Genomic DNA, 20,294 nt, shown 5'->3' with positions numbered 1-20,294 from the left:
TAGTTTAATTTCATTTACTTATTATTTTAAATATTTAGCAGGGAACACCCTGGAAAGGTCCCCAGTTCGTCGACACTCAGACTACCACTCAACCTTCCGTGAAGCAAAGCACTGCTGACCAAATGCCAGGAAGTAATCAAACTAAATTCAGACAAGTTTGCACAGAGTCCCAGTTCTGGATGATATAATAAATGCCATGTAGATGGCTGGTTCAAGACATTTTGTCTCAGCCTCAACAACATGCCAGTTGAAACACTTCACCAGAGGAATTAATAGGTCATTTTAGGCAGTCGCTGAATGAATACATTTCTGTCATGGTGTTTTGTATTTTTACTACTATGATACAGCACATCCACAGACTCCAAACCTCAGTTATTAAATATGAGATATCATAGTGAAGAATTAAATTAGGCCCATTCTTAGGTAATACGTTGGACATAAATGTGAAAATAAGAAAATAAATGAATATCCATTTATGCAAATGCTTGAATAGATGTCTTTTGTTAAAAAGATATCTTTACATAAACTCCTAGTCCTTGTAACCAGACACAAGGCTGCAAGTGGCTTTCATCAAAAGGCCAGAGATAATATCACCAGCTAGTTTTACTCACAAGTCGGTGTTTGAGTTGTGTTGATGAAATCAACAGTAACACAAAGCGTCAAACTAGCAGAGTGTGAGTCTCATGACTTTGCCTCTAGCGGGACATTGCGTCTCAGCATGATCATCTCTGCTACATGTCACTGTCATCGGAATGTTTGCGCTTGTACTTCTTTCTCGCCCAAATAATGAACACGACATGTGGAACACAGCGAGCTGAGGTTGCTCCAGTGGCACGCAGATGTGTGATGAGTGCAAACGGGGATTCTCTGAACTTTTGTTCAGCTCTCAGTAGAAACAAATCACATATTGACAGAGAACAAGCCCGTCAAGCTAATGGATACATACATTCTAGACTAAGAGAGGCCCCTGCAAAATAATTAAAAAAAATACAGGTACACATTGAGGCCGGTGAAGGAGCCAGTAGCCCATGGAACCAAGATTCATCTCTATAAATAAGTTATTTTCAACTAGCTAGAGATGTAATTACATACCGTAATTTCCGGACTACAAGGCGCTGCCTTTTTCTCGCGGCCTGAGCCCTGCGGCTTATAAAACAGCGTGGCTAATACAGTGGTACCTCGGTTTTCGAACATCCCGGAATTCAAACATATCGGTGTTCGAACAAAAATTTCGAGATTTTTTTGCTTCGGATTTCGAACGAAAATCCAGTACTCGAACACCCCTGAAAAAAGCCGGGAAAACATAACGGACCGACCAGCTGACCCACGACGCGCTTTGTTATTGTGTATAAGGCAGTCTCTGTATGCAGACGTGTAGAGTGCCTGGAGCTGGGACAGGGATGAGGCGAGTCTCGGACAGAGCGTTACTTGGTTTATGACTTTGTCACAGCCGAACTGCACAGAAGCGCACATTCAGAGCTGGACACGCACCGGGCACCTCTTCACTTCTGGAGAGACGTCACTCACTCGGCAACCCCTCCCACATGCAGCGGCCACACACATAGACGAACAGCCACCTGCAGCAGACACTCTACATTCACTCCTACAAAAGCCTATTTTAAGGCTTGGAACGCATTATTTCTGGGAAAAATCGATTCAGATTTCGAACAAATCGCTTCTCGAACGGCCTTCTGGAACGGATTGTGGTCGAGGACCGAGGTACCACTGTATATGGATTTTTACAGGCTGAAAGATTAAATCAGAGGCGATGAAATCAGAGGTTTTTTATTTACTCTTAAAGCACTCAAAATGCGGTGTTATCTCCATCAACAGAGTCGATCTCCTGGAGGCCAGGAATCGAGAAGCAGAGACCGGCAGTGGTGTTGGAACTTTGGGCACGCGGGCAAAAACAGTGCATTTTGAGTGCTTTAAGAGTAAATAAAAAACCTCTGATTTCATCGCCTCTGATTTAATCTGATTTCAGCCTGTAAAAATCCATATACAGTGGCTCAAAAGTCCGATGTGAATACAAGCGAGTCGGGTTTTGGCCGCGGACTTGATCCTGGCTGGAGGGCTGCACTTTGTCTATTGTGAGAGCAGCGTAGATAAATCAAGATGCTCCGTATTAAGGCAGCTTGTTTCTGCTATTTCCTCACTCTTGATGCTGGACCCCCTCTTCAAAACTAGCTTTGAAAAGCGTTTTTAACATTTTTAGCGTTTTTGACCTGTCCACAGTTCAGACAGCACCACTGAACTTGCTGCTTATAGATCGGTGCGACTTGTGTATGAACAAGATCTATTTTCCTTCTTAAATTTAGTGGAAGCGGCTAGTAATCCGGTGTACTCCATAGTCCGGAAATTACGGTATATCACCCGCGATATACTCTGTTTTAGCCCCTGGCCCATAATGCACCATTAATTCATGCGGTAGGTTCCGTAATGCACTACAGCAGTTGAACTTTCAAAACAGTCAATACTGTGACTGAGTTTGACACCTTATTATTGATCATATCTCAAAGTCGATGCCCCGGGGGGCCAAACATGGGCCAGCGAATCCTTTTAAGTGGCCTGGAAGAGCAACAGAAAAATAATTCAAATGAAGCAAACCAACAAAAAGCCTATTGATATGACCTACTAAGGTTAGAGTTCAAGCTTTGTCCTTCGACATGCTTGCAAGTGGATATGATCGATCTGGAAAATGCCAAAAACGCTGATGCAACACCATGGGAATTGAATGGAAGAAGGACAACTTGTGCTTCAAGAAGAACACAAGACTTTGTCCTGTGTTGTGAGTCGGGGTGAAGGAGGACAGTTTTTTGTTTGTGGAAGCTAATCTGATTCTGTTTAAATTACTTTTTCCTGTTAAAGAAAGCCATTTACAAACTGATCAGTACAAGACATGGTCATGAGCATATTTATGCTAAAAGTTCATTTCATTTTTTATGTATTATCCAAAATATATGAGATACAATATATATAATACATATAATATGCTAAATATATTCTTCATCTTCACGTCACAGTACATCCCAGAGTAGTTTTTCTCAGTTAGTTTTTCCCAATTGGAATTTAGCTAGCTTGTGTTGCCAGGTTGTATGAAATCAGTCTGGAGCCTTTAGAATGGAAGGTGCAGACGCAGGTGCACCTTCAGTGAACGGGCACATATATAGTTGACGGATAGATGCGATCGCCAATCAGATCACGAGTTGGTGACAGCAGGCCATCTATTTGGCCTCATATTGAGTGTGACTTGTACGTGTCCTGTAACTGGACACTCATACAGCGATTTCCAGACTAACCGCTACTTTTTGTCTCGCTCTCTAAACCCTCTGAAGCTAAAACATTCATGGGCAAACAAGCTTCAGACCAATGACATAGATAATGCAGGCGGAGAAAGGGTTTGTTTGCCACTTCTGATCAAGCGACTAGCGCAGGCCTAGGTGAGTGCCAACATTTTAGATATTTACAGTTTTGTTATTTGTGCAAAAATCCCTAACGAAACATCTTAATGACTAAAGTCCATTGCTCACTGAATTCAAGTCGCGCACTCCAGCTGGACATGTGAAGAGACGGACCGCTTGGATTGGAGGCAGATTTACTTCTCATGATTAAAAACTTGCGTTTTTGCTGTCACCAATTCAGTGAATGACAAAACATTCCCCTCTGTTTCTCTATCACTTCTGGATTGGCAGCGTTCAGTTCCGTTTTGTTTCTTTTTTTAAAAGAAGGGGCAGGGGTGCGGTGCCCAGTATTATATGTGACACTGTCTGGACGATGGCAAATATTTCCGTTGAAAAAAAAAAATCTGTCGATCTACTCCTACTAAATTTACATTCTGTTTCACTGACATACTACACTTGGTAAAAAATACTTTGACAGGAAACACTGTTTTTTTCGATGCAAACAAGGTGTTAGGATAAAACTGGATATGAAATGTGTTTGTTCGCATACAAGTCAGCATGTTATTCTACATCTCAAACCCTGCGACAGCTCTGCATCACTTCTCCAGATGCCTGATAACTACAGCTACTCATGTCATCAGCTCTCCTGTGACTGACTGAATGACTGGCCAATCATCCGACAATCATCCGACAATACATTTTCCTGAAGGAGTCTCTCTTCGGAGACTTCTCTCATATAATGATGGCAGGCTGTCACAGAAAGCGGAAGCCAACAGCACCATTAGTGCTCCTCTTCAGAAGCACACTTGTCCATAAAAAAAAACACCTTCCTACCACAAGGAGAGTCAGAATCAATTTCAAGCAGTTAAACAGCCCTCAGATGCATGTGTGAGTGCTATGACTCGAAACATTGTGACTAATGGAAAACTGCATCCCAACAATTGACATACACAGCCTCCGAACCAAGTCAAGATGAACTTCACTGGGCTGTAACTTGTTAACCGGCGCTGGAGAAGAGGTGTCCAACGTCGCGGAGAGAATGCGCCCTATCTATCGCCAGGGTGATTGATGATCCTCTAATTGAAGCGTCTTGTTCAGTGATTTTCCTTGCTGGAGATTTTAAGGTCAAAGAGAGTTAATTCACTCCACTCACGCTCGGGTGTGAACACCAGGGCTGCTGCCGAGCGTCTAAAACATGTGTCTGAGTCACTTCACTTCACTGAACAGAACAAATTGCTGCGTTGTTTGAAGATCTATTTGTCAGTTCTGTTTTGCGCTGAATGCAGATCAACCAGGGGTGTAGCCAGGACGGGGATTAATACGGATCACATGACAAAAAAAAATCTCCATAAATGGAGAAAAAGACACTGATTTCTTATGGTGCGCCTGTCTGCCGTTGGGATCGGATAGTCTTATTCTGGTTACATTTCCTTTCTCGCCTTTCTCAACAGGGATTGCGACACCAAGTCTGTCCAAACTTTGATCCTCCTCCCTGCATCCCTGAACCGTCTTCGTCTACCTCATCTCCTGTCACTGACATGTTGGACTTAAGCTCACGATGCAGTAAACAAATGTGACCCGTGAGCGCACACTGTGCCGTCAAAAGTGACGGGAAGGTTTTTGAGTGACAACTTGCGATATCATCTATCACCGGCGCTGCTCCTCCAGCAGCTCGTCCTGATGCCAATCTATCGTGTAGAGGAGCTCGGCAATACCGTTTACTGCTACTCGCTGGTTCACTTCATTGGACGTCTTGTAAATATAGGTCACATATTGTCTACTAAACTGTCACTTAATTTAAAGCATGTGTCAAACTCAAAAACAGAGCGTTAAATCCAGCCCTTCTATTTTATATGGCCCACAGGAGCTATAAATAAGCATAAATGGACCATAATTTCATTGAATCCTGAAAAACTCCAATGTAGACGCCTTGGCCCAATACTGTAGTTCGACAGCACTTGCATTCAACTGGTTGAAGATATTAAAAATGTTAACATACAGACTAACAAAAACCCCAAAACTGATGCAGCTTGATCACATTTACTTGTGTTATGAAGCAGAGTCAGTGCAGAACGTGAAGAATTTTTAACTTTTGAAACTGGCCTGAGATGCTAAAATTAGAGGGTGACAGTTGCATATAAGGAATACAAATGAGTGAGAAGTAACTGAGACTGACACTATTGACTGAAGATTCTTCATTGAAATTTACCATTATAAATCATCAGAAATCATTATATGTGTCCAATTTTCCATTTCATCTGATAAACATATGCTTTCTATGCTTCAGTAGTACAGTACTATTGAAGTGCTCACATCACAGTATTTAGCATTACTGGTTAGCAAAGTCTACTTTGAGTGGGCTGTAGAGGGAAACCAACGGCTACAGCATGGAACAGTAGATAGTCACAAGAGAACAGCAGTTCATGCTTTGGGTTCATCCTCACACCACGTCTACTGTTGACTCCTTCCAAGGTTAACTTGGTATCTATTTATTGTAAAATAGCTGTAGTATACTTTATGACTGCACCTGTTTTGTCACATTAAAAATCATTAATCTGATTTGACTGCATTCATTTAATTTTACCTTTTTTTTGATAGTTTATATGAATATTCTCTGCTACAATCTAGTTGGAGGGACAGTTCCAGCCTTTGTATGAAGTCACTTCTTTGAAGAGAGTTTCCATTAGCTCCCCTTATCATTTATTTGCATTATCCATATTTTGTTATCAGCTCATTTCCATGATGAGAGGGTCCAGCAGAACTCGAACTCCCAGTCCACCTGAATAAGGAGCCGGAAGCAAAACAAATCAAAAGTTTAATTACTCGGGCCACTGAGATTATCATTATATCAGGCGCTTCAGCCGATGGAGTTTTTTCCCTGATCAAAAACCTTGTCGAAGAATGTTGAAAAGATGATGGTGATGACACATCCTTGACATCCTTGTGATGATATGGGCCGAAGCTCCTCCCAGCTACTGAGGGTGAGCAGCGTGAACAAGCTAAGATGTCAGTTAACCTCTGTTGATCTTTGAACAGTGGGAAGACCACGAGCACCCAGAGGAAACCCTCACAAACACTGGGAGACAATACAGACTCCACTGTCTGAAGCTGTATGTTTGCAGCACAAGGCACATCCTCACTCTGCTGCCAGGTGAAAGCATTTCTCTGAAGTTCAGTACATGGATTTTTCACAGGGTTTTTAAGACAATGGCAGCCCAGGTGTGGTTGTAAGCATGTATGTAACTGGCCCTGGTGAAGGTCATAATTATTCAAATACCTGGTATATATCCGAGCTCTGTAAAAGCAAGTATTGGGTCAGAATGTTGCTTGTTTTATAGGTAAATTAAAAGTTTATAAAAGAAAGTTGCATTTGTATCTTTAATCAACCATTAATGCACAACATCATTCCACTAACAACAGTAACAACAACAGCTTCTTTTAAACTGGATTTGGTTGGACGACCCCTCAGAACCAGCCCAAAATTCCAAGCGGCCCCTGAGGAAATGTGATCGCCCACCGCTGGACAATACACTGTCAATCTCTTCCACTCTGTTAAAACTGTGTTCAATGGTGCTGCACAATGTCACCAAATCAGACTGACTCACTGCTTGAATGTCATGTGGAGCTGGAGGACACGAGGAGCATCTATCTATCCATCTCGTGTTTGAACTTTAAAGATTACTTATGAAAGCATTTCGGGATGTTTCAAAAGTCTCCTCTGATTTGTCGTTCTCCTGCACACAAAGAAAACAGTCCCCAAAATGCCAATCTCTTTAAACAATGTCAGCTAATCGCGAGATGCCGACTGTCAAGAAACAATTCATGGCCACTCATATGTAGAGCAGACAAGGAGCTATTGAAATAGTTTGTCTTAAACTAACTTCTCACTTAAGTTCCTCTATGCTCATGACACGTGATCATTGAAAGAATATGAAATCTCTTTCTGAATGCCATTGAATTCTGAGCTTGTTTAATTTTTGACATCCAGTTGACTTAAAGCAAGTTATCATTGCGACGTTTTTTATACAGTGTCACAACGTAGAAACGTTTCCAGGAGAATGTCACGATCCTTGTTTCTTGAATTCTGGTTTTATTTTCTATGTATTTCCTGTTCCCACCCCTCAGAGTCTCTGTGGGTTTGATGGCACACAGCTGGAACAACACTGGAGCTTGGTGGAACCACTGAGACGTCAACTCACCCGTACTCCATTACTATAGCTCCCGGATTCCAGTCTGCTGTGCCAGATCGTCCTTGCTTCTAAACTGGTAAACTGGCCTCTCTGCCTTTTAATAGAGGTTGATTTATCTGGTTGCTTGGTTCAAATAATCATTCGGTTTTATTTGCTGGCAGAAATGGTCAGAATAAATGATATGTATAACACAGTACTTCTCTGGTTTAGCGTGATGGTTAGCCAATTTTATTTCTCTGTCTTTAGACTCAGTCAAACTGGACATAAGTGTGAAACTAAAAAGTTCAGGTTTTTTTGTCTTGTAAAAACTGCCACTTGTGGGCTGGTTAATACTGGTTGCGCACACGTAAGAACTTTATTTACATCATAAATAAAAGAGTCGCTCGCTCTGAATGCGACATTTTTTAGCTTTATTTTCTAGATGGCTGTTTGTTCTTGAACATTTTATCACATTATAAATAAAACATTTTATATCTAGGTTATCTATTTTGCAGTATGACAGATAGGCTAATGTGTTTCTGTTCCATATGTGATGTTACCCCACCTTGGTCGCCCTCAACATCTTGGTCTTTACGGGGCCACACACATATCGGGATCGGGATTTTGCTCCTTCCTGACCAAGAATTTTAAACGCGAAGTATCTTAACTCTTATAGGGACAAGATATTCAGTGGTGTGTTAAGAGCTTTGCCCTCTTTATGTGTGTGGCGAGGGCCGACTGCTCCCGACTTGAACCGTGACATGGAATGTGCATGTAATGTTTTTAATGCTTCTTTGTGTGTCTGAACGACTAGCTTTAGTCCCGTGAGCAGTGGAGGTGTTGTCATTTAGTGATTGGAACCTTTCTCTTGGGATTTCTTCCCGTTGTTCTTTTCTATTTAAAGAAACACAATACACCCGATGCATGTGGCAAGTTGTTTCCTCCGGATTGTTGTGACGCCTCCACTTTGTTTTATCACGGGTGAGACAAGAGACATCTGGCTGGGAGGTCGAGCTCCTCGATCGGTGTTGAGGCAGAATCTTTATGAGGTGGTGTGCAACAGTACATGTTGTAATTGTGTTGTGACATTGAGAAATGCCAAATACACATATAATGGTGAAATTGAGCCACAGTAACCCCCAAGCTTATTTCTTCCTTCGAAGCCTGGACGCTATTTTGGATGAGATTCAATTTGATGCAGCAGCCTATGTGGGTTTCCATACATTTCCAAGTCCCCTGATCTTTTCACCTCCATCCGCCTTGCCGACTCAGGGGCCTCTGGAGATCTGGTGCCAGGAAATGCATGTAGTCAGAAACACTGCACACACAACTGGTTTGGGTTGTTGGGGTCTATCGGGGTGAAGTCATTTTGTAGCTTATGTCCTTAACATAGAAGCGCAGTACTGCTTTGTTGTTAATGCACAACAATTGCAAACTTGACATAATATGGGAGTAGTTACCCTGAAAGTGCTTCCAGAATATGAATATTAATGAATGGGGATTTACCACTCTAAACAGTCTGCAATGCAAACCACTTAATGGAGTTCTGTCACATTAACTATGAGAAACACATTGAATTAGCCCTCAATGAAGCCAAGCGGGAAAACTGTTCAAGTAAAAAATACATCAAAGGAGTCATTCAGAAGGGTGGAAAATATGAAAGGCGTTATTGCTGATAGGACGAGGTGAGAAGCGCAGCAGATGAAAATATTTCAAGCTAATAGAACAAAACTATTGGCAGCTGAAAACAGAACAAAGGCGAAGGGTTGGGACTCGATAAGAGTTAGTGTGCCACATCTAAATCCCAGCTGGCATTTGCTTCTTCTTCGAATGACTCCACAGAAACAACACAATTATGGAAAGCAGATTTTCTGTTTTGCTGAAATAATAGATTCTTACTGGGAGGCTCAATATGTGGAATAATATAAAGGAATTTGTTCAGTAAACATACACATCTTAACCCTGGTGTGTGCTTTAACTGGTAATGGTTTAATTTGTTAATATTTAATCAATTAATCCAGTTCTTTACTCTCCTTTTGTGTCAGTGAGTAATAATGCAAAATAAACAACATTGTTTTTAGAATTAAGTACACAAAGAAAAGCCTCAATTGTCATCTTGTTCATGTTCATTCTTTCTTCATGGGACTGCACCTCTATTGGCAGCTTCGTAGCTGTATTTCTCCTTAAAGAGGTCCTGTCCTAGGGATTTAAGTGTCTTTTAAATGGAGGGTAGGTTAGGGTTAGGGTTAAAGTAGCTGTTCTCCCCAAGCCACGCCTTCTCTGCTCTCATTGGTTGGGAGGAACGCCGCTCACATGAAAAGTCTTCAGGAGAAACATGACAGTTTGAAATCGACAAGTCTGCTGAAGAACATCAGTCATTAGTTTTTAGTAATTGTAGTGAAAATTTCAAATAGAAACTGTGACTTTATGCTAATTTCCATTGGTTAATAAAAATTTGCCTGGCAAGTGCCTGTTCAGCTCCAAGTATTGTCCCCTGTCTCCACTGTTCTCTAAAGACAAACCGTGCGTGTTAAATGTAACTGTTAAAATACTATCTATATCTTACGCATAGTTTCATGGTAGTTCATTGTTTAATAAAGTTTGAAAGTTCAATGACAGAACAAGCGTATATCGTTGATTAAGAATCAAAAACAATCAGATTATTATGTTTGCCATAATCGACAGGCCCTGCACTGGAGCATAACAAATGGTGTTTACTGTGGATGCGTTTCAGCTACTCGAGTCAGAGACATGAGAGAGTGTCCGGGGACTTGTGATTCCAACAGCTCTGTGGTCACCTGCTTCCTGCTCCATCAACACTACGGGCCATAGTCAGCTTGAATTTAAATTCATAGTTCATGCTTGATGTCATTTGAGAAAATAAACATTCACTCGGTGTATTACACTCGTGTTAGCGACTGGCTTCTCTGAAGAGCGTGTGCTGCTCAACAATCATTAGCTGCTTAAAATGACGAAGTAGCGGAAGATTTCTTGTTAATATTGACAGTAACCTCAACAGTTGCTTTACATAATTTGCCAGTATTGTAGTGGCAACTTTTGGGGAGAAAGCTGAAACAGACAGGGATGTGACATCATTTTTTCCCCACTCGTACTCAACCCCGGCCAGCAGATGCGATTTTTTTATTCAATGTCTGGCACGGCAGCACGTAGCACCCCAGCAACGCATACAAACAGTTATGGCAGCACAGTATGCCAGGCATCTCACTCTGACACAGCGATCTACCACTACAGTAGAACCTATAACCATGCCATTTTGAATGGCAGACTTAGGTCCAATCCGACTTACGAACGGTTGGTCGGAAACGATCCCGGGTGTAAGTCGGATGTTACTTGTATTTGTGAAAATAAAATCGGTGGATGGACGCCTTGCTATTGCCAGGAGCAAGATCTTGTCGCTGCATTGTTAAACTCCATATAACTACACACTTGTAAGTTAAAATGACTCGCAGCCAAGGACCCACTTCCTCGTCAATACACCAGCCACAAGACCATCCCCTGTGCGCTCAAAATCACAAAACAAACTTAAAACCAAACTTTAACAAAGTCCAGTCTGCATGACTAGACTCTGTCTCCAAAATCAATGAAGAATGTTTTTGTGTTTAACACCAGTTAAATGACTGACACATGGCTGGGTTTTGTTTCTTTCTATGGTTCTGCCTGTGATGATCGACACTTTTAGCACAACTGATGACCAACAAGATCGTGTTCATGAGCTCCTGGTTGGACCATCTGTGTAGGTAGTCTGTGCTTGTCCAGATGGTCTACCTTACTGATTTGGTCAAAAGATCTTCAGTGCAGTGAGTAATGAGAACTAAGAGAAGTCGGATGCCATCTCATGTGATCAAGTCTCTTCATACAGTAGGCAACTACACTACAGGAGCTCGATGCGCACTCATCACTTACTTACGAATGCTACATGTGCCCTTTGTCAACACTTTCTGAGTACAGCAAGAGTGTCTGTGTGTACTGACCGTTCACTTATTTGAGAATCTTCAGACTTTTCCAGGTATAAACCTGCAGCCTCAAGTGCATTTCATGGGGTTTCCATTGGTTTTTCCACTCGAGAGCATATATTCATGGATGTGTGTTCCAATATTGATGCATTTGTTATGTGTACCTAAGGATTGTACACCTGCTGTATTGGTACATAGTGGTACACAACCTTTATAGTAGGCAGGGATTAGCTTGCAGCAATTTGGTCACCTGTCCGACCAACTTGAGTCAATCAAAAAAAAAAAAAAAGGAATCTTAATACAAGCATACAGCATAAATTGTTTTGTTCCAGGGGCCCTGTTTGCAATAACTGGTTATAAACAACCCTTACCTTGACAGGTACTCTCCAGAGCTCCCCTTCCTCTGCTGCGTGTCAAAACAGTTCGTAGTTCCAGGAATGAGTGCCAAGGCTGGATTCTCCTGGGCAGCACTGCCCACAGCCCGTGCCACCAGCTCCAAAGCGTCATGAACGTAGTGATCCAAGGACGGGGACCCCATAACCCCGTGAGACAGTAACCCCAATGGCAATCCTTCGGTCCTGAGCTCAGCCACATTCTGACTGTCCCCTAAAACCCAGTAATATTCTGGCAGCATCATCCGCGTGGCCAAGGTCCACAGTCGCCGAAGTTCTCGGATCTCACAACCAAACGTCACAACTCCCCTCGTGGAGGTAGCGTCTCTGAGGGCCTCCAGCTGTCTCATCACCGCCTGGTGCTGGTCCACTTTCAGAGAGAAAGCAGGAGGCGAAGTATCAGCGGGCAAATGAGGTAAAGTCAACAGTGCCTGCGAGGAGTCGGCTCCCGTCTGAGCACTTAAAGCAGCTCCTGAGGACAATAAAGTTGTGGATGACTGTAACAAAGTCAAAGAGGAGGATGTCAGGTTGACAAGCGTTCCCAGATGGAAGCGGGTGTTGTTCTTGATGAGAAAAAGAAAGTCACTTATGTCCAAATCCTGGCAGAGGAGAACGCTGATGTCCCACCAGCCGTTCATCATCAACAGGGAGTAGACAAGACGAGATGGCGGCGCCTCCACTGTCTGCATGGCCATTTGGAAATGAAGAGGATTCTTCCATGAGATTGTAAAACACAGGAGAAAAGGAAAGTGAGATGAAGATAAGAAGACAGTAAAAGCAGAGTGAAGGTAATTTAGGAGGAGAGTATTTCAGGGGAAAAGATAAGTGAAATTCAGCATGGAGAGACAGTTGAAGACAGAGAATGGTGAGGGGTTTTAAAAGAGCACAGGAAATGGGATGGAAGGCATCCAGGAGAAATAAAGGGAAAATGAAACGTAGCAGTGAATGTGGTGATGAGCCAGTTTGTGCGGGTGGGAAGATTAGCATCAAGTGCGCGTGGAACAATTGGGTGGATTAAAGGAGAGGGGAGAAAAACAGGGGAGTTTGATTTGGATTAAGGGATGAATTGGGGTAAGTGGAAGGTGAAAACAGATGTAGTAGAGTGGAAAAAAAGCAGGGAAGGACAGACAAAAGGTTAAAATTTCAAAAGCGGAATTACTTTCTTTCCAAGAATGCAATCTGTTCCTTGAGAACAAACACAGACAGGAACACATATTGGATTCCTGCCTCCACTCACCTGCACCCATGAATACCATTATACACGAAACACATCACAAGGGCGTGTCTTCATTTTTCATTGATCCATCAGAGCATTTATTAACTAGTTGGAATTGAAATGAGTTAATTTTATCAAAGGGGCAGACCAATGGAGTTGGTTTTTTTACTCCATATTAACATATATTTCACTCCATATTAACTTATAAAGGCCAAACTGTGTAGCAAAAACACAAGTAAACAAAAACACGCACTTGCAGTTTTTAGCGACTCAAAATGCTTTCCAACTTTTACACAAGCTTTGCACTATCGTCTAATTATTCATTTATCTCATTAATCGCTCGGACTGTAAATGAGATTATTGCTGCTGTTTGTTCAGAGAGATGGATTGGTTCTATCACAAAAGCACCAACAGCAGCAATACCAACTGTTTTGAGTCAAGAAGCTAATGGAAAGAAATGGCGGCACCGGAGCTCAAGTCCTGTTGTCCCCCTGGGTGGACAGTTTTCCCCTTGAATCCTCAACACTTGAAATGTAAAGTCAAGTGTTTCTTTTCTCTTTCTATGCCAAAATACTCTTTAGTTTTCAAGGTGCAGCTGTGGCATTATGGTAAACTTGTGAGGACTGAGGGAGCGTTGTGCCAATGGACAAATCCAATACTGCAGTAATAAGTTAGTTATTGATCTCATCTTGAATACATGATTCATTGTAGAGGGTTTGGATCTGATAAATGAATAATGTTCATTCTTCAATAGTAAACTTTCAAACCACCATAGCTTAAATAATGTGAAAACCTTTCTTCGAACAGGTGTCAACTTTACTGAAGAATATCAGACCCCTTCTGAATTTAAGTCCAGCAGGGGATGATAAGCCAGACCTCAAGGTCTGTGATTCGCTGCACATGCAGGAGTGAAGTGACTTAAGACCAGGAGCGTGGACACCTTCTGAGATCCATTTAATGTTCTGATGACAGTATGTACATAAGAGAGTGAATTCTCATTCCTCCTCTTTTTCCTTCCGCTTATTCCCTACTGAGGTTGTGAGGGGGCAGGGAGCCGATCCCGAAGCCAGGGACGCCCTGAACACAATGTCAGCCAGCCACGGGCACATAAAGACAAACAAACATCCATGCGCCAACTCATTGGTGGGAAGAAACCAGAGTGCCGCAGGAAAGCCATGCAAGCTCAGAGAGAACATAAAAATTCCACACAGAGAGACACTCTAAGAGCTGCCTCCAGCTGGTGTGTCATGGCGCCAGTAAAGTAATATATGCTACGAAACTCATATAGGCATTCAGCCAGATGTGCTATTAGCATATTTTTAACTGAGGTGCACCGGCATGATGGAGGCCTTTCATTACCTATTTATGCTGTTTTGTCCTTATCGCGAGTTGGTTCAGCAGCGGGGCACGGCCGTGGCTAATTATTAATTAGCTTTAAAATTCAAATGATAAAACAAGTCCAGGCGGAGGGTTGTGGAAAAGGCCACGATAAGGTGATCTCTGAGGAGCCTTAAAAGCTAACTTAAATAACCTTCATTTAGGGGTTATTCCACGTTCATAGTTTCTGTCTGATTTACTTCTGTTCATCTGAGCGCTTGTCATAGAAAACCTGCTTGTTTTTAGAGCAACTTGTCATTGCTGTTGCATATTTCGCCGATTCTAAAGATAATGTATCAGAGCTTCCTTCCAGCCGCTGCACTCTGCTGTAACTTTTATCTACAGCTCCAGTCCCCACTGTGCTTCAGTTGGTGGTGCAGACCATGAAAATTGTGTTCAAAAGTTTTCACTCTCTCAGGGGAACAGACTGGACAAAACAGTAGAGTATATCCCAGCATTGAATGGATCCATTGAATTCAGTACCTTCTTTTGTATTTGAAATATTGTTTTATAGCAATGGTCTCAAAAGGCCAGCAGGTGACAGTATTGTCTCAGAACTCGCTTGCACAACACACACAGCATGCAAAATTGTGAGCTTATTATTGTTATTCATGAACAGGTGTAGGTTCTCTTGAAATAATACAGAAATTACATGGCTGGATTTTATTGACTCTGAGAAAGCAGCCCAGGCTCTTAACACCTGCAGAGAATTTTTTAGCGAAATCCTTCCTGGTGAAGTCCCAGACAGTCAGCATTACTGCCCTATTTTAAAGAACCAAGCTGGAAAAAATGTTATTTTTTGAATTTATATAGAAGCGTTTCAGTGTTGAGTCAATTGTAACCCAAAATAAATGTGAATGTAGTGTTTTCACAGACCTCAGGATGTTGAGCGCATTAAACATGGCATTTTGGTGATCTAATATATGTTGTTGATACAACAGAAACATTGTTTAACATTGTTTTGCTCACTTTTACATCAATGATCAGAGACTTTTCCAATGTTCTGGAGTAATCTGTGCTGCATAGTTGTTTGCATAATTTGTGTGGCGCTAAACATCTGCAAATGATTGTTTTCACTGAATAAACCACTTATTTACGTAATTTTTTTCACATTTGACTACATTTCCACAATACCACGATAATGATCATTCCTACTGTTACATCCCTACTTATGAAGAGAGCAGAAAAGACCTAAAATAAACACACCCCAATACAGACACGCAAACACCAAGTCTTCGACCATTAGAGTAAGACTCAAAAGCTCTGAGACATGTGCCAGCAGCAACAGTCTCTCTGGTTGTGTGTCATATTCATGGCTTGTAGGTGTATTTGATCTTCTTCTATATTGATCTGCCTGGAGCCAGTCTCCAGTGGAGACAGATGAAGCTCATGTGTGTCATACTGCATTAGAAGAAGACCTGGTCAAACATCGGCACACTTTTACTGAAACCTTTTCAAAGTATTTCATGCAAATTTTGATATTTAATTCATTTCACCTTCCTTCATTGCTCTCAGGACAATACATTTCTGATCAGAAAATTTAAATATTGCACATAACCTGTCACGTAAATCAGGACAACATTGCTGTCATTTTTATCAAGGAATAAGCGCTTGAGTCTGCTGGTCTTTCAAGTCTTCCGTCTTTAATCAGGCTCCTTGCCTGCTTCTTTTGTGCTTGCTCTGCAAATTCATGTCTGTCGAGTCCAATTTGTGAACCTGAAAAAGTTTTTTTTTTTTTTTTTTTTTTTTATTCAACAGCCTGTTCATGAGCAACAACAGTTTAAATTGTTTCTGATCCCCTGAAGAAGACAAATGCTCTCGACTTCACAGTCCAGCTTCCTAAAACACAAAATGTGACTTTGAAAAAGTATCGCACACAATATGTGGAACTTCAAAATGGAACGTGACCTTGAGAAGTATTATACTGAATTTTCTAAAAAAAAAAACTTAGAAGCCTTGCTCTAGAACAAGCTTTGGACTGGAAACAAAATTCCACCAGGTTGACCAAACTGACACCATGTGAACAATATTTTTGTTAGTTCCTGTAACTCAATCTAACATAAAGATAATAAAACAAATGTTGGTAAAGGAATAGAACTCATTATATTTCCATAAGTTTTTGAAAACATGAGGTTTCAACTTCTAACTAACAACCAAAAACACGTCTGCCAATATGCTTCATCTTGGTTGCAGTCTTTGTAGTGCTTTAATTTGAAACATTTACTGTGCGTTTCAAAAAGAAAACTCCTCCGTGGTTTTACAGAAAAACATCCTGTCCTTGATTTCAGAACCACAAGCAGCTCTTCCCACTCAGTCTCCGAGTGTTGTGTCACGAAAGCTACCGCAGTAATTTTCAGGCTTTTTCTTGTTGTGAGTCCATTTAACCAGCGTAAAATTAATCAGCGTTGACAAGAAATTATTTATTTCAGTGGGGCTTATGTACTGAATAATTTCTGTCCGATTCAACATTTCTACACTTCCGGCACTGTCACTGTGGTTCATGTTTTTTTAAACTGCGGATGGGAGAGTCTGGTTCTGGTGTAATTTCTGCCTGAATGAGCTTTTTTTTTTTCCTTCTTAATAACAGAAGTAACTGGGGGATCGCTCTGTGAGCGTGTGACCAAGATGAAGCACTGTTCCACTTCTTTTGCTTATATTCCTCCCTTTATGGACGCTGCTGCTTTTAAAAGTGCCACAAGTTTGGAGAGGATTCTGTATTATTCCATAATAGCTTACATTAGTTGTCGAAAACATGCCATTTCCTCTGTTAAATGACACATTCTAAGTTCTCAGATTTTCAGGCGACTTTTGACCCCTACGTGGTAGAATATGACTTGTGAGAGAGAGAGGATTTTGTGGTTTAGTCATGGCACTTTGGTGACATAGTCATCACCCAACATTTAATGTTTTTCTCGACTGAAGTGCTAGGTGTGGATGAAAGGGTGGAAGGCTCTCCTGGAGAAGATGTGCAGCCATGATGATGATCTGCAAGAGATCTCTGGGTTTTACTCATTTAAGACAAGACAATGTATTATTATTATTGTTACGGTTATCGTTTTTCAGGCGTATTTTAGAACTTGAGATGGGTTGATACCTCATGGACAACACTTGACCTCTCACCTCGCTGTGGCGTCTGAACTCTCTCTGGACCACGCTGACCACTGGCATCTGAAGAGCCTGAGACACGAACTCCAACTTGACGAACTCGTCCCGGTTCCGCGGAAACGAAATCATGGCAGAAACCCCCTGCACGACCACTGTGTGACACACACTCTCAACGAAGGACAGCGGGTCCTCGTGGTCGGGGCTCCCAGGGGACGAGAAGGAAAAAGCGGGAAGCTCCCCAAGTCCGGAGCCCACAGCCATCACCAGCTCCAGGGTTAGATTGAAGGGAAGCACTCCGGCCCTGTTCAGAGCCTCGGCGGCTAGAAGCATCGAGTCGCGAGGGGAGAAGACTCGACTCTCCCTGGGGGTGTTTTCCTCCCGCTGGCGGGGTTGGGATCTGCTCCTGCCGGGGCCCCGCTGGTTGTTTGTTGATCCTCTGCTCCGGAGGCTCCCGAACTCCGCCACACTTCTCTGAACCCGCTTCTCTTCACTGTTCTCAGCCAGAGTTCTCCCGGGCCCAGGGTCCTCAGAAGAGAGCAATCGGGGCTGCACATGCAGAGCCCCCACTCGGACCGTGTGCCCGATCCGTTTGAGCACCTGGCAGGGTTGCGGGTGCGAGTGTGCGCCCGGCGGGAATAAAACCAGGGCGCACAAGAGAAAGCAGACAAATGGGGAGACCCTCGCGTCTGACCCCGCTTCTGGACCCTCCGTCCTCCTCAGCATCTTCATCATCTCCGCACAAGACCCGGCGCTCCGTCTGATCACAGACCGGCAGGTCTCCATGCTGGCGCCGCTCCTGCCAGCGCGAGACTGAAGCCAGCACCGGCTCCAGACTGGAGCAAAGTTGCGCTTTTCTCCACAGACAACAGGCTGCTGGCGCGCGCAGACGGACAGGATCCACGCACAAGCAGACACTTGCCCCTCAAAGTGCCGTCTTTCATCTCAAAGAGATTCCCATCATTCACTTCTTGTCAGCGAACAACACGTGCGATCGAACATTTCCTCGTATAATCCACGGAGTGAGCAACAAGCCCGCGGCGGGAGGAGGTTGCGACAACACTGGCTTGTGCGCATTCCAAAGCAGGGAAATCCTGCGGACTCTGACTGGGTTTGGAAACAAAGTGATTCCATCATCTTCCAGGACGCAGACTCCAGAAAAGCACTAGTTCCTTCCGGGGAGGAGACGCAGACACCGGGCCAGCGACCTGCAGCGCGCAGCGTTGGACCTCTGTCCACTTGCTCTGGCGACACCTCTGGCGCGAGCTCACGCATCTGCGCACACTCCGCTGTGGTACGCGGTTCCACACTCGCACGCCCCTCATCAGCGTCTGGGTTCATTGCGTCACGCACTGACGCACTCAGACGTTGCCATTTGGTTTGGATGTAAAATACCGGATAGTGACTTAGGATTGAAGTGACTTTTAGATAGTCATTTGAAAAAGAGATATGAATCCCAAACACAGCTTTACATTATCGTTTGGATTTACGTTTTAGGACAAGATTGAAAGTCAGAAAGCCTCTTCCCCAATTGTGTTGAGGCATCGCCGATGAACTGTGGGGGCTGGAAGATGGAAAATTACATTTTTCAGTGTGTTCAGGCAGCTCATGGACAAAGTTAACACACCTACTGTAAAAGTCAGACAGAAGAATCCCATGAAATCCCCAAACCAGAGTGTATATGCAATATGTTCCACCTGCTTGTAGATGAATGTAGGCAAAGTGGTGCTTACCATTTCATTGTATTTACTGCGCCAACCCTCATCTCACAAGTCATGCTGTAAAGTTAACTGTATGGTGGACTGCATATATTGTAGTTCAAGGGACGGATTAACAAGTAAAGTACGTACAACTGGTTGGAGGTCGCTCCTTAAGTGGTTATTATCATGTCTCACGCTCATATTATTACTTGTTGCCAAGGGGCCAAAGCCTCAGAGCTTTCACGTGACTGGACTCACACCAAACGTGGCTTTTTCGTGGCACCGCTATGAAAATGAATGAATGCAAAATGGACAAACAAATTCTCGCAGCCGTGGTTTTGGTCAAGTTACTGTTGAGTTGTTCATATTGGAAATGATTGGAGAAAGTAAAATATTTTCTGGCGAAAATTTCTAAATATTGTGCAAAGATTATGCTATGCATGTACTGTAATTTACATTAAGTATGTCCAAACTTCAAAGCTGCTTTACATGTGACATGTGTCACGCTGGAATGATGGTCAGTGCATATCCCCTGGAAACTAAAGTTTGTTGGTTCATGTCCGGTGTAAGTCTTTTAAATTTAATGTGTTATACCTTGAGTCAGTTAAATAATAAACTAAGGCCATAAGGTTAAGGACAATCAAGAAAAAAACTTTTACATCAGATTTTTAAATAAAAAAAATATGGATGTTACCTTAGTCGAGGCAAGCCGCATTTCTCCAGGCCAACCAATGTGGGAAACATCAATCAATTTTTATTTTAATGTAACAAGGCCATTTCATGTGTCAGCCAATTGACAATTCCAATAATAATAATAATAATAGAACATACCACTACTATGGCTGAAGGGCATACGATTTTACCTATCTGTTTACCACACTCTACACGTAGTTTCCAGCATCTAGCGCCAAGTCGCCTGAGGTGAGAAGCTCACCCGCCGTGGAGAGTTTCCCGAGAGAAGGT

At 42.7% G+C, this 20,294-nt stretch overlaps 1 protein-coding gene across 1 annotated transcript in view; it reads right to left on the bottom strand.

The window, feature by feature from the left end:
• The window catches only part of grin3a (glutamate receptor, ionotropic, N-methyl-D-aspartate 3A), a 46,698-nt gene extending 27,825 nt beyond the window's left edge, over positions 1 to 18,873 (bottom strand). Inside the window, exons 1-2 of the mRNA XM_053879547.1 lie at positions 17,650 to 18,873; positions 11,916 to 12,649 (exon numbers count right to left, since the gene is read on the bottom strand). Coding sequence (XP_053735522.1) covers positions 11,916 to 12,649; positions 17,650 to 18,417 — 1,502 coding nt within the window. The 5' untranslated portion in view covers positions 18,418 to 18,873. The remainder of the gene's footprint in view (positions 1 to 11,915; positions 12,650 to 17,649) is intronic.
• Between the last annotated feature and the right edge of the window lie 1,421 nt (positions 18,874 to 20,294).

Source organism: Synchiropus splendidus, chromosome 1 (genome assembly GCF_027744825.2).
Source record: "Synchiropus splendidus isolate RoL2022-P1 chromosome 1, RoL_Sspl_1.0, whole genome shotgun sequence".
Classification (NCBI taxonomy): domain Eukaryota; kingdom Metazoa; phylum Chordata; class Actinopteri; order Syngnathiformes; family Callionymidae; genus Synchiropus; species Synchiropus splendidus.
The sequence above is the reverse complement of the archived record's forward strand: the minus strand, read 5'-3'. Positions and strand labels throughout refer to the sequence as shown.